At 42.1% G+C, this 13279-nt stretch overlaps 1 protein-coding gene across 3 annotated transcripts in view; it reads left to right on the top strand.

The window, feature by feature from the left end:
* B3GNTL1 (UDP-GlcNAc:betaGal beta-1,3-N-acetylglucosaminyltransferase like 1) overlaps positions 1–13279 on the top strand; it is a 285348-nt gene that overhangs the window by 218069 nt on the left and 54000 nt on the right. For all 3 annotated transcript variants that reach the window (XM_060252291.1, XM_060252290.1, XM_060252289.1), the window contains one exon: positions 5850–5985. In XM_060252291.1, coding sequence (XP_060108274.1) covers positions 5850–5985 — 136 coding nt within the window. The remainder of the gene's footprint in view (positions 1–5849; positions 5986–13279) is intronic.

The following is a 13279-nucleotide window of genomic DNA, read 5'->3' as shown; positions in this document are numbered from 1 at the left end:
GTGCAAAGTGTGTTATCAGTAAGGTAGTCACTTTGATCTCCACTGCAACCCAATGCAATCCCTTTCCTGCATACATCCAATTCAAAACCCCTTCCGTTTGTTTGCATATATGTAAACATATGCAGTCTGGTTGGGATCTCACCATCATGGCTTTCTCCCTTGTTCCCCCAGTTTCAGATGGTTTGTGAATGTTAAATACCACTGATCTTTAAAATGGTTCCTTACTGATTACTTCTGTCTCTTGTGAAAACTGGCCATGTATTTCCTATTTATTTGTATGCAACAGCAGGACAATCCCCAGACTTATCAGGGAACCACTGGTGGGATGATGAAAGGTTCTTGCTTTTAAAGGGATATTGCCACTTCAACAGGTGATTGGTGGAGCCCCAAGGCAGGATAGAAACACTGCGGTGGCTTGAATGGCTTCTACTAGTCTTTCACAAGGGCCTTTTCCCTCAGAAGAATTTGGAACCACAGGGGGAATGAATTAACTGCTGCATTGCCCTCAAAAGGGACTGGTAGGAGGGCTGATATACTTGAGCTAGTGAGAAGGGGAGGAGCAAGGTGACTGTGAACTCTCCCCTCTTGGTTCTGAGGTCAGTGTAGGTCTGCCATAGGATCAAGATGGTGAAGGGGTGATCATTTGAAACTACTTTCTAATTTGTAAGAGGAAATGACTTCTAAGTTTACTTTCGAATATTGAGTTTGCCAGCCTCCAAGTGGGCCTGAAGATCTCTTCCTTTTACCGCTGATCTCCAACTGGCAGAGATCATCTCCCTTTAGAGAAAATGGCTTCTTTGAAGGGTGGACTCTGTGGCATTGTACCATGCTGAGGCCCCTCCCCAAACCCCACTCTCTCCTGGATTCACCCTCAAAGTCTCTTGGTATTTTCCAACACAGACCTGGAAACCCTAATTGAAGGGCTTGGTATAAAGTATTCAGAATGTCCATATTTATAGTATACAAGTGGGGGGCCCATGAGACTCACGGAGGGAAGTCCCATATCCCCCATTTACAAGAAGTAAAAATGGGAGGAGGCTGAAGAAGCCAAGGTGGCTCCATAAACAGCTTTCTAAAGATTTGAGAAATAAAAAAGACTCATTTAGGAAATGAGAGAGCCTTATAACCATGGATGAATATAAACAAATAACCAGAGCTTGTAGAGAAAAAGTTTGGAAAGCTAAAGTTTAGTGTGAACTTTGGCTAGTGAGATATGCTAAAAACATCAAAAAAAGGTTCTTATGTTCAAAGTAAGAAAAAGAGCAAGGACATTTATTTATTTATTTATTATTTTGGATTTATATCCCATCCTTTCCTAAATGGGCTCTGAGCGGGTAGCAACAGTCAACAATACAAGGTTAAAATCGGATACATATAATAAAACAATATATAATCAAAAAACAATATAACAGTCTAAATTCTGCAATTGGTGGTATAAGTTGCCTTCACTCTTTCCATACATCCCCCAGCTGGTATAATGAGTCAACAGAGTTATTTCATCAGGACAGGAAAGTGAAATTGTAACAGGTGATGAAGAAAGGGCAGAGCTGGTCAATTCCTACTTTTCCTCAGTCTTCTCTGTCAAGGGTAATAGTTCTCAACCTGGTAAAAACAGAACATATGATGAGGGATAGAGTATTGTGTTCAGTTTTGGGCACCACAATTTAAGAAGGATATAGACAAGTTGGACCATGTCCTGAGGATGCCAATGATGATGGTGATGGGTCTGGAGACCTAGTCCTATGAGGAGATGCTAAAGGAGCTGCATATGTTTAGCCTGGAGATGAGATGACCGAGAGGTGATAGGATAACCGTCTCCGTGTATTTGAAGGGCTGTCATATAGAGTATGGTGCAGAGTTCTTTTCTGTTGCCCCACATAATTGGACCAGAACCAACATGTTGAAATTAAATCAAAAGAGTTTTTGGCTAAACATTTGGAAGAACATTAGGGAGACAGGGCTGCTCCTTAGTGGCACAGACTTCCTCAGGAGGTGGAAGGCGCTCCTGCTTTGGAGGTTTTTTAACAGAGGCTAGATGGCCATCTGACATCAATGTTGATTCTGTGAACTTAATGAGTCCATGAGAGGGAGGGCAAGAATGGTTGTATCAGCATCCTTTGTTACTTGCCCAGGAAAATCCTGATCACTACTTTGGGGTCAGGAAGCAATTTTTCTCCAGGCCAGTTTGGCCAGGGATCTTGGAGGGTCTTTCTTTGCGTCATCTTCTGGACATGGAGTAGGGGTCACCAGGTGTGGGGAGGAGGTATGTATGAATTTCCTACATTGTGCAGGGGGTTGAACTAGATGACCCTGGAGGTCCCTTCCAACTCTATGACTCTATTAGGGTTGGCCCTCCCTGGTGATCACACTGATGGCAGGTGGAGGGTGGGTCCAGGGAGACACAGCAATATGCAGGTGGCTCCATGGCCCTGGACAGGGTGGGAGGGTTGGCCTTGCCCAGTAATCATGCTGATGGCAGATGAAGTGTGAGCCCATGGAGACACAGCAACCTGCACCTATGTGGGTGGTTCCTGGATCCCCAGACAGAGCAGGAGGGTTGACCCTTCCTGGTAACACATTGCTGGCAGATGGAGGGTGGTCCCAGTGAGACACAGCCATTGACAAGTATGTAGGTGTCTCCTAGGACCAAGGCAAGGCAGGAGGTTTGGCCCTTCCCATTTACGGAGTAGTCATTTGTGGGGACGGGGGTAGGCCTGGGAAGAAAGAGCCATCCACAACTATGCAGGTGGCTCCTGGGCCCCAGGCAAGGTGGGAAGTTCGGTCCTTCCTGTTTATTGCCATTTTGGGAAGGTGGGCCCAGGGAAACACAGTAATTCACAACTAAGTGGGTGATTCCTGGCCTTGGGTAGGGTGGGAGGATTGGCCCTGCCAATCAGACTGATGTCAGATGCAGGTGTCTCTCAGGACCAAGACAGGGTGGAAGGATTGGCCCTTCCCTTTTATCACATTGCCATTTGGGGCAAGATGGTTTCAGGGAGACATAGCTACCCAGAACTACCCACAACAGGGGAGGAGTGTCGACCCTTCCCATTTATCACATTGCCTTCCCATTTATCACATTGTCAAGTGATCACATTTTCAATAGGATGGAGGGTAATCTGGTCTACGAACTCCTGAATCCACCCCTGACATCTTTCCCAAGAGCACTTTCCTGGGACCTCCTTACTTGGGGTTCCCCAAAATCCAAGCTGCACATAACTTGTTGGGCATGTGGAAGGGCACTCCAGGAAGGCCTGCTATCAGTTGGATTGTTCTAGCTCACTCAAGGTCTGTACTATACACTCCTGAACCCATGGCTTGACATCTCTCTGGAAAGCATTTTCCTGCGATTCTTCTGGGCTACGTCGCCTTGCTATCAGGTGGATTTGCGAGCTCTCCTGCTTGCGACTCCTCTGATCGGATAGGGGGAGGGGTGCCACGGATGTGACACCTCCAAAGAGACCCCTCTATCTCAAGCATGACAAATCTGCAATGCAAGTAAGTTGGTTTTCAATTACCAAGGACTAATGAGTCCTTTTTACATTTTAACGACTTGGTAGTTCAAAGGAAGGGAAAGAGATCAATCTCTCTAATTTCCCTGTGAATGAGGCTGTGGAAAGTCAAAGAACATCTCTAAGTACTGGAAACAATTTGAACTAATCGGAATATGGACATTTAAATCGACCCAGATAATAATTGGATATTTGTTAAAGAGACTATTATTTGGCTGCAATATGGCCTGAACAAAATGAGATACCTGTTAGAGGGATTTTTCCTTGTTGTCTGATTTGAAATTCATACGTTAATATCTAAAACTTCAGTTGGAAGAGACCGAGAAGGATGGGCTATCTGGGATAAAAAAGATATTTTAAGCAGTTTGAAATCTCTGAGGCAAGATCTTGGTTTATTGGCAGACTTGGTTAAGAAGCAAATGGCAGCTTTTTTGCTGAAAGCTAGTGAGATCTACATGAGCAGAGTGCTAAAGGGAACCTGGTGATATCTGTGGAATTGAAATGGGAGACTGAGCTGTTGGGAAATCAACAAAAGAAAATCAAAATGGAATCTTGTGGTGTACTTGAAAAAGAAGACCGGAAATGGAGGTCGAGAGCTAGGTCGAGAGGAACAAAGGCTGTGGAATTTTTCTCACCTCCCTCAAGAAGGATGACTGCATTAAGAAGTAAGAAGATACATTTTAACTAGAAAATCATGATGTGGAAATCTTTCAGAAAGAAGAGCCTCCTGAACTAGATTTTTCTCAGTGGATAGCTGGACATGGACTTTGTAAGAAATTCTGATATGTGAAATTATAAGGCTGAGACTTCTTTTCTTTTTTTTTGTTTTGTTTTGGGGCTAAATAAGTTGTCTTGTTTAAAACGATATGGATTTAAAAGTTAAAGGACTAAAAAGTCTTTTAAAATAATTTTATGTAAAAATAGTTATCTTAGATTAACTTTTAAGAAGGCAGATAGCGTAATTTCCTGACAAATTGCTGAACTTGTTTTTAATAGATAATGATATTAGTTTCTATGTTTGTTATAGATATGGGTAATTCTACAAGTTAATCTATAACTCAGGAGATAGATTTCTTTTTAGTAAGAAGGATTTCCTGAAATGTTCTTATCTTGGTGGGTAGCTTGGTATGTAACTCTCAATAAGAACAGGCATGGGATTTTTATTTTTGGGTCATAAAAAGTTGTTTTTCCTAGCCCAATAGGGATACAAGAGGTGGACTCATTGTTAAAAAAGCAGACAACACAGATGTTATGTAAACTGCTAGATTTGTTTTTTAATATGTCTCCCAGGAGAAACCGTTTATATTGAGATAGACAAAATACCAGGTTGTATTTCTTTTGTTTTTTTAAGGATAAAGATATGAATTTTTTGTGTCTGTGTTAATGAGGATAGTGCTAAACTAACAAATTAGTTTGTGTTTTTTAACAAGGTCAAGCCAAAGCAGTTAATTTTGTGCTGAGACTGCTCTGACATTCATATTTATATGTGTTGAAGAAGAACTGTTTAGACTTGTATTGCAAATAATAGCTTAGTAAAAATGTTTTATAATGGAAGATAAAGATGGTAAAATATATGGAGAATTTTATACTTGCAGGTAGAACGAATTGGATATTTTATTTGGAAGTAGATTTAAAATTTTTATATTTGTATTTTTCTTTCCCCCCACCTTTCCCATTCTGTATATGCCCTCCCCCCCTCTTTTTCTGTATCTATGTTTTTTCTTTTTCTTTTGTAGTTAAAACCAATAAAAATTATAAAAATGAAATTGGAAAGCATTTTCCTGAAGAGCTTCATCTCGGTTTCTGTAATTCAGACCCCTAAAGTCCAAACATGACTATACTTGGTAGGCTGGTAGAGGAGAGTCAGCTGGAGATACCCTGTTAATTTGGAGCCTCTAGGTCCCTCAGGGAGATTTTTCATCCTTAACTGGTTTGTGAACTGGTTCACAAACCAGTTCAGGAATCGGCTTCCCTCATTCGTGTCCATCCCTCTGTGCTTGTGTGTGTAGCCATTGAATAAAGCTAGAAAGATCTGAGCAGTATTAAGTTGAATGTATCCTAACAGCTATAGGCTGGGAGTCCTCATATTCCAGAGAAATCCAATTTAATATTTGAACAGGAACATGGTTCCTGAGGAATTGTGCATGTACTTGAAAGCTTATAACTAGAATTAAACTTCGTTGGTCTTAAAGGTTCCATTGGACTCAAACTTTATGTTTTCTCAATTACAACCTTCAGCTCTTCTGGTAGCATTGCTGGCTTGTGTTTTTTGTGTGTGTTTGAAATCTGTAGTGTCTGACAGAAGCTCACCTTTGCTTATCTTTCCCAATTTCTCAGGGAAACCATCTGGACATACCGTCTCCTGTTTCTGGAAGAGAGAGTCCTCAGTCACTGGACATCTTTCACCATTTGGAATGCTGGTAAACAGGGCAGGAAGCTCTTTAGAAGTTTATCTTCCACAAACCAGAAAAAAGTAAGTTTGCAAGGAAAAATCCAAAGATGGGTGCCACCTTAATGAATGCTTAATCTTCCTTCAGTGTGTTTTAATATATTCTTGCTAATGTTTTAAAGAGAACTTTCCGCATACATAAGCACATTTTAAACTCCTGGGCATTCAGGTTCTTTTTGGTAATTAACATTTTATTGGTGTTTTCCAATACAGAAAACAAACAAGAATACAAAGGAACAAGGATGTAAATAACATTGCAGTGCAGTAAATAATATTGACTATAGCTAAGTAAGAAGTATGTGTAAACAAGATGTAAACCTTGTTGGATAAGAACATAACAGCTGCATTATGTATGGAAAATAAAATAAAAAATAGGAAACATAGCAAGTAGATTAAGAGCAAGTTGTGTAAGATGTCATAGTTAGGGAATTTAAGGAATATCAGCATAAAGAGTAATGTAAGCGATGACTATTATAAAGTGCAACAGTAGTATGCACCTTGTGCAAGATGTAGACCATGGCTAGCACAAAGAGGAGGAAAGAAGATATTTCAAAGGGGGGAGGAGATTAGAGATAGAGTAAATTGAGATTTTCTGAGTTGTATGGTTGGAGATCATGAGTTGCTACATAATCATCAAATGAAAACCATTTTTTCCATGAAATGTAAGTTTCTAGGGCAAACTTCAGAGTATTGTATGTGAGCAGTGATTTTTTTCCATGATAAGGATGTCCCAGATTTTGGCAAACCAGTTTAAGAGAGAAGGAGCCTGAGGAGATTTTCATGACAAGGCAATTGCGCTTCTGGCTGCTACTATGAAACTCGAAATTAGATCTTGTTTATAAAGAGGAATTTGTATTCCAGTCCAGAGGTTTAAAAAAGGTAACTGAGGTGAAAATGGAATTGAAAAGTCCGTAGTTAGTTGAATATGAGAAAAGACTTCTTGCAAAAAATGTTAATGATTGGACACTTCCACCAGCAGTGGGTGAAAGTATCTTCTTCTCCACATTTCTTCCAGCAAAATGGTGAATGGTTAGATGACATTGCAGATAATTTGGCATTCAGGTACTTTTAACCAACAAACATTTGTGGAGAATTTCCTGCAGTATTTGATGGTACTCTAAGAACGTATACCGGAACCCCTGCAACCAGAAACTGAGATAGAAGATAGACATATGGTAGTATATTTTGTAATGATAGCCAGATACATGTACCTACAAAGGAAGAGTTCATAGGAAAAATTTTAGAAATTGCAGAACTGGATGTTCTGACTGATATGGTAAATGGTAAATCCAAAGAAGAGGTGTTAGCTAAATGGAAGAAATTAAATGATTGGCTAAAGTAGATCAAAATAAAATATGTAAATAGACCATGTGAATGGAGAGAACAGTAAGGACAACAGAAACCGAAAGGTAAAATTTATAATTATTAGTTAATATTAATATAAAATCCTTAAAATTTGTAAGAGAATTGTATTATTAATTGGAAAACGGAGATATATCCCTCAAACAAGACATTGTATTGCTCATTCTTTACCTCTGTGCGTTAAATTAATTTGGTTTGTTACAAATGACCAACTTGAGAAAATCTATCAGAAGTGTAAACATTATGTTTGTTTCTTTTCTTATGTTAACATATTGGTCGTTTCAATATTGTGATAATATATAAATGAAAACTAATAAAAAGTTATATAACAAAAAAAACCACACTGTAGCATGTCCCAGGGGCGGGAGGCAAATTCTTTGGTGGCCGTGGCAATCAGCACATTGTTGAAGAACAGCTGGACCCCAGGGGAGGTGGAATACTTCACCTTTCAAGCCAACAGCTACATGCACTATTGGGGAAACACCTTCCCCGACGAATTCAGCCGGGTCGACTACCTTGGGTCGAAGCTGAAGGGGGCGGCTAAGCGCTGGTACGTGAGCATATACGAGGCAATGAGTCCAGAATTGGACGATGTGGCCACTTTCCTCCAGGCGCTGCTGACCCAGTATGAAGACCCTCTGCATGAGACCCGCGCGCTGGCCACTCTGAGGGACATTCAGCAAGGGTCCAAGTCGATTCAGGGGTATGCAGCCAAATTCTGTTCCAACACAGCTAAAGTGAGGGGATGGAGCGAGCTGATGAAGATCGAGCACTTCACTCGAGGTTTGAACGTGAGCATACTGGATCAGGCCCTACAGCAGGCCAGGCCGGCTACCCTAATAGGGTGGATACAATTAGCGGGTGAAGTTGAGACCAACATGAAGAGAGTGGCCCTCCAGCGCCAGCAACAGAGTGGCAAGGGAAGCCGGGATCAGAAGACAGGGGTGAAGACAGAAGCGAAGAAGACCCAGGTGGGGGGAGGAGTGGGAAACCCCTCCCCCCGCCTGCAAGTGCTTTCATTGCGGGGACCCAAACCACCTGGCTATCAACTGTCCTAACCCCCCGAGACCAGTGTCGACTATCTCGAAAATGAGCACCCCGACGCCAAAGAAACCGAGCAGCCGCCCTAAGGATGCGGCAAAGAGCTGCGCAGCGGTGAGTTCGATCCTGGAGGAAGAGACCATCATCATTGATGAGCTGAGTGAGATGTCTTGGGATGACGAGCCAGCGGGAAACGAGAACAACCTGCTCTAAATGGTGCCAACCAGCAGGTTGCGGAATCACCGGCACCACTCAGGGTGAGAATAGCGGGGTCATTATTCTTTGTTCCAGTGACTTTACTAAACTGCAAGCTTAGGAAATTTATTCACGTGAAAGCCATGATTGACTCAGGGTGCACGAGGGACATAATTACCCCTAAGTTGGTAGACGGTTTGGGGCTTCCCACAGCCTCCTTACCCCACCCCATTTAGTTTGAGCAGATGGACGGGTCAGTGATGAAGGGAGAGCCCTGTATTTTGGAAACTCAGCTGGTCCCAGTAGGCGTTAAAGATCATTGGGACTACGAGACTTTTGTGATAGCCCCCTCTTCCTCATACGATGTAGTGTTGGGGGTGGGTTGGCTAGCGAAGCATGAGCCAGACATTCGGTGGGAGGATCAGACAATAGAGTTCACTGATATGAAATGTCGACACCATCAGTGGAAAAAGGAGTGGGGACCCAACCCCCCGCCCAGGAGTGAAAAGATCTGCTTAACAGTGGAGAAAGTTCAAGCGATCCCCAAAGTGTACCGAGACTTGCGGGGGGTGTTCAGTGAGCAAGGGGCTGACGAACTTCCTCCCCATAGAAACTCAGATTGTGCCATTGAATTGATTCCGGGGCAGACCTTACCGAAAGCAAAGTTGTATTCAATGGGGTTGGCCGAAAAAATGGAACGGCGCAAATTTCTTGATAAGAACCTAAAAAGGGGATTCATACGGCCTGCCACAGCCCCCCATGCAGCCCCTGTCCTCTTCCAGAGGAAGAAGGACTGCTCACTCAGACTATGTACTGATTTTTGTGGGCTTAATGGGATTTCGACTTCCAATACATACCCGATACCCCTCATCAAGGACTTACTAAGTATAGTGTCGGAGGGGAAGCTTTTTACCAAATTGGACCTAAGAGATGTGTACTTCAGAGTGCGCATAAAAGAGGGGGATAAATGGAAAACAGCCTTCAATACCTCCATGGGACAATTTGAGTACCTAGTGATGCCATTCGGCCTCCAAGGGGCCCCGGGGGTATTTATGAACTTCATAAATGAAGTGTTGAGAGAATATCTGTATAAGGGGGTGGTGGTATACCTGGATGACATCATTATCTACTCCGAGGACCTCCAATCTCATGTGAAATTGGTGCGAGAGGTCCTCAGCACGTTGTTAAAGCATAAACTGTATGCTAAGTTGTCTAAATGTGAGTTCCATTACACTGAACTAGACTACTTGGGCTTTCGGGTGTCCGGGAAGGGACTGGCCATGGACCCGAGTAAGGTTCAAGCGCTATTAGATTGGGCACCCCCAAAGACACGTAGACAGCTCCAATCTTTCCTCGGCTTCGCCAATTTTTACCGTAATTTCATAAAGGAGTTCACCCAGACGACGTTGCCCCTTACCGAACTACTAAAAACCAAAGGGAAGGGCCCCGATGCCAAAAAACCAGGGGCGAAATTGAACTAGACACCTAGGTGTCAGGAGGCATTCACCAAACTTAAGAGACTATTCACAAGCGAACCCGTCCTGAGTCACCCGAAGGAGCTAAAGCCCTTCATTGTGCAATGCATCTTTTTATTCCTTCCTGATCCACCAACTCTCTTCCATCAACCACAATTTTATTAATAATTTTACTTTCTTTTTTTTTCAGTTGCCAGGCTAAATACATTCCAAGTTTATTTGCACCCTCAAAAGATTTCTGCTGTAATCTTTTCAGATTCCATTCCAGTTCTTTATTTAACAAATGTCTCATTCGTGTTTGTAATATTATAATCTCCCTCATAATTTTCTTTTTCCCTGGTCTTTTTCTCAGTTCCCCTTCTTTTTTCCTTATTTCATTTTGAATGTCCAACGTCTGTTTTTCTTTTGCCCTCTTGTCTTTATTATTCAATGTAATCAATGTTCCTCTCATTAATGCTTTATAAGCATCCCACACCGTCTGAAATTCTATATCTTCTTTGTTGTTTATTTGGAAGAAAATTTTAGTTTCACTTTCTAGAGATGTCACTATTTCTTTATTCTGTAGTAAATCTTCATTTAATCTCCATCTTCTCGACTTTTTGGACAATTTTGTAATCCACATTATTGGGTTATGATCAGCCCCTATTTTAGGTAAAATCTCTATAGGCCTATGTTATAAGGCCTATATCCTTAGTGCCCCACAACATGTCAATTCTGGGAAAAGTTTTATGTCTTGCTGAAAAAAAGGTATAGTCCCATACTTCAGGGTTAAATTTTCTCCATATATCTTCCAGGTTTTCTTGTTTGACCAATTCAAAAAAAGACTTTGGCAATTTTCCTTCCTTATTATTTTTTCCCCAGACCTATCCAGTGTATTCTGGATTGTTCTATTAAAATCTCCCATTATCAAAACTTGATCATATGTCACTTCATCAAATTGTTGTATAATGTCTTTTTAAAAAGCATCCTTTGCTCCATTTGGTGCATACAGTCCCAATAACAACGTTTTTTTTTCCCATTTAATATTATTTCTACTGCTACAAATCTTCCATTTTTATCTTTAAACACTAATTTCGGCTCCAATTCTTGTTTAATATAGAAAATCACTCCCCTTTTCTTCTGTTCAGCCAATGAATGAAATTCTAGTCCCAATTGCTTATTCCATAAAAATTTATAATCCTTTTGTTTGATATGTGCTTCTTGTAAACAAATTATATTACAATTTTGCTTTTTAATCCAATAAAACGTTGCCTTTCTTTTTTGTGGTGAATTTAGTCCATTTACATTCCAAGGTAATAATTTGTAATCCATCATGGTGCAAATCCATACCAAGACTACTCCTGGACCCATTCTCAGTCCCACTATCAGTCCCACTCCTGTCCATATCTACACCACCAGGCACACCTCTCTTCAACCTATAAGCATCACTTCACATAACTCTCTTCGGACTCTCCTTGCTCTACATCCCATCAACACACTGGTCCCAATCCCATCTGGCCGATATCTCAGCCTTCAGATACACTACCTCATCCAGAAGTAGTGGAGACAGAGGCATGATCACGAAGTATGGAGCTTGAGGTGGTGAGTTGAATTTATGGTGTAACCAACCCAGATGAGGAGGAGGACTCAGACACTGGCGGTCATGCTTTCCCAGGTGTTGATGTGTGGAAACAGACTGGTTCCTACAGGTGGAGTGGTGGAAGGTGGTGTGATCTGTATGGCTCACTGGAAATTCAAAAAGACTGGTTTGTTGGGTGGAATTTTTTGAGATAGATGCTTTAGACCTTGGTTGGTAGGATTGTTTTCAGGGTAGTTGATGTATTCTTCCAAAGCTCAGACTGTGGTGGAGAACAATGAGGTCTTTGATAGGACGGTTTCCAGGACTCAGGTTTTGCATGGCGATGGAAGCTGGTGGGGCAACACCCAGGTTCCTGTCAAGTTTATGTCCATTGTCAACTGACTTAAGAGTGTTATCTGCCACTGTGTGAAAGAGGCGCTCACTATCAAATGGAAGATCTTCAGTTTTTCACTTGACATCTGGTTGGAGAGATGACAAACTTAACCATGCATGATGGTGGAAGGCAACAGCAGTTACCAGGGTGTGAAAGAAACAAGTGTCTGTGTGTCTTAAAATAGTAATTTGTCATTTGGATGTTCTGCAAGCTTTCCGAGTTAAAAAGGTGGCTTCAAGTTGAATCGCAGGAGGAAGGTGAACATCCCCATAGCCAGGAATTTTTTTCATCAAGGGCACTGGCTTCCCAGGGGTTGCTAATTAAATTAAATTCAATTAAATTAGAGGGGGAGGGTCACATGATGGGCCACAGATGCAGTAGGTAAGTATCTACTGCCTTTCCTCTCCCCTGCTAGCAGAGGAGAGGGAAGGGAGAGCTTGCACTGAGACAAGCCACGCCAGCCCTGCTTGCCCATCCACTCCTCTTTTCATCAGATCTGCTGAGACCAGCAGGCTGTCTATAAAGGAAATAACTGGAACTTAAACTTCTCCCACACTGCAGGCATATAAGAGTTTTCTTTTTTCTTTGGACTGACTTCCTCTGTAAAACATCAAAAATATTCATCACATGCTCTCTCCACTAATTCTCTCCCGTCTGAAGTAGCTCCACTTAAATGTTGGTCCTCCAGTGGAGAATGTCTTCTCTCTGGATTGACTTGTTCACAGCATTGTAGTCCAAAGGGAGTTCTGCATCCATCTTGTATCTCAGATGACAGAGAAGTCTCCTGTCTTTCTTCACCTGCGAGATTGCTATTATCAGGCTGCCACACAGTGTTGCATTGCACCAACCACAGACTCCCTCCCACGGCAGTGTCTCTCGTGTGCCTCCCACTGCTGCCTCTCCTCTGTCCCTCACTCACTACATACTGGCATGTTGGCTCACCCAGCTCTCACTTCTCAAGCAGCAGCTTCTGCTGAGCAAGGGCAATCTGAAGCTGGAAGCAGCACAGCTATGCCATTGCCACAAGTCTCAGACAGGTTGGCGAGGGGGCTTTTCCACTGCTCTGTGTGCTTCCAAGAGAGGCTCCTTGTGTCTCACTCCCCTCATCAACTGCAGCGTGAAATTATGACACTTTTGCTTCTCAATTCCCTCAGCCTTTTCATGAATCAGGAAAAATCCTCCCTTCATGCATCTCAGATGATTCAGTTTATAGATGCCCATCTCTTTTCAATATCAATTTTATTTTAAGTTTTTAAGGGGGATGCCGGGGGGGAGGAAGGGGGAATAAGGAAC

This window comes from Heteronotia binoei, chromosome 13, assembly GCF_032191835.1.
Source record: "Heteronotia binoei isolate CCM8104 ecotype False Entrance Well chromosome 13, APGP_CSIRO_Hbin_v1, whole genome shotgun sequence".
NCBI classification, from domain to species: Eukaryota; Metazoa; Chordata; class Lepidosauria; order Squamata; family Gekkonidae; genus Heteronotia; species Heteronotia binoei.
Note: the sequence above shows the minus strand (reverse complement) of the source record. Positions and strands in the feature narration are given on the sequence as shown.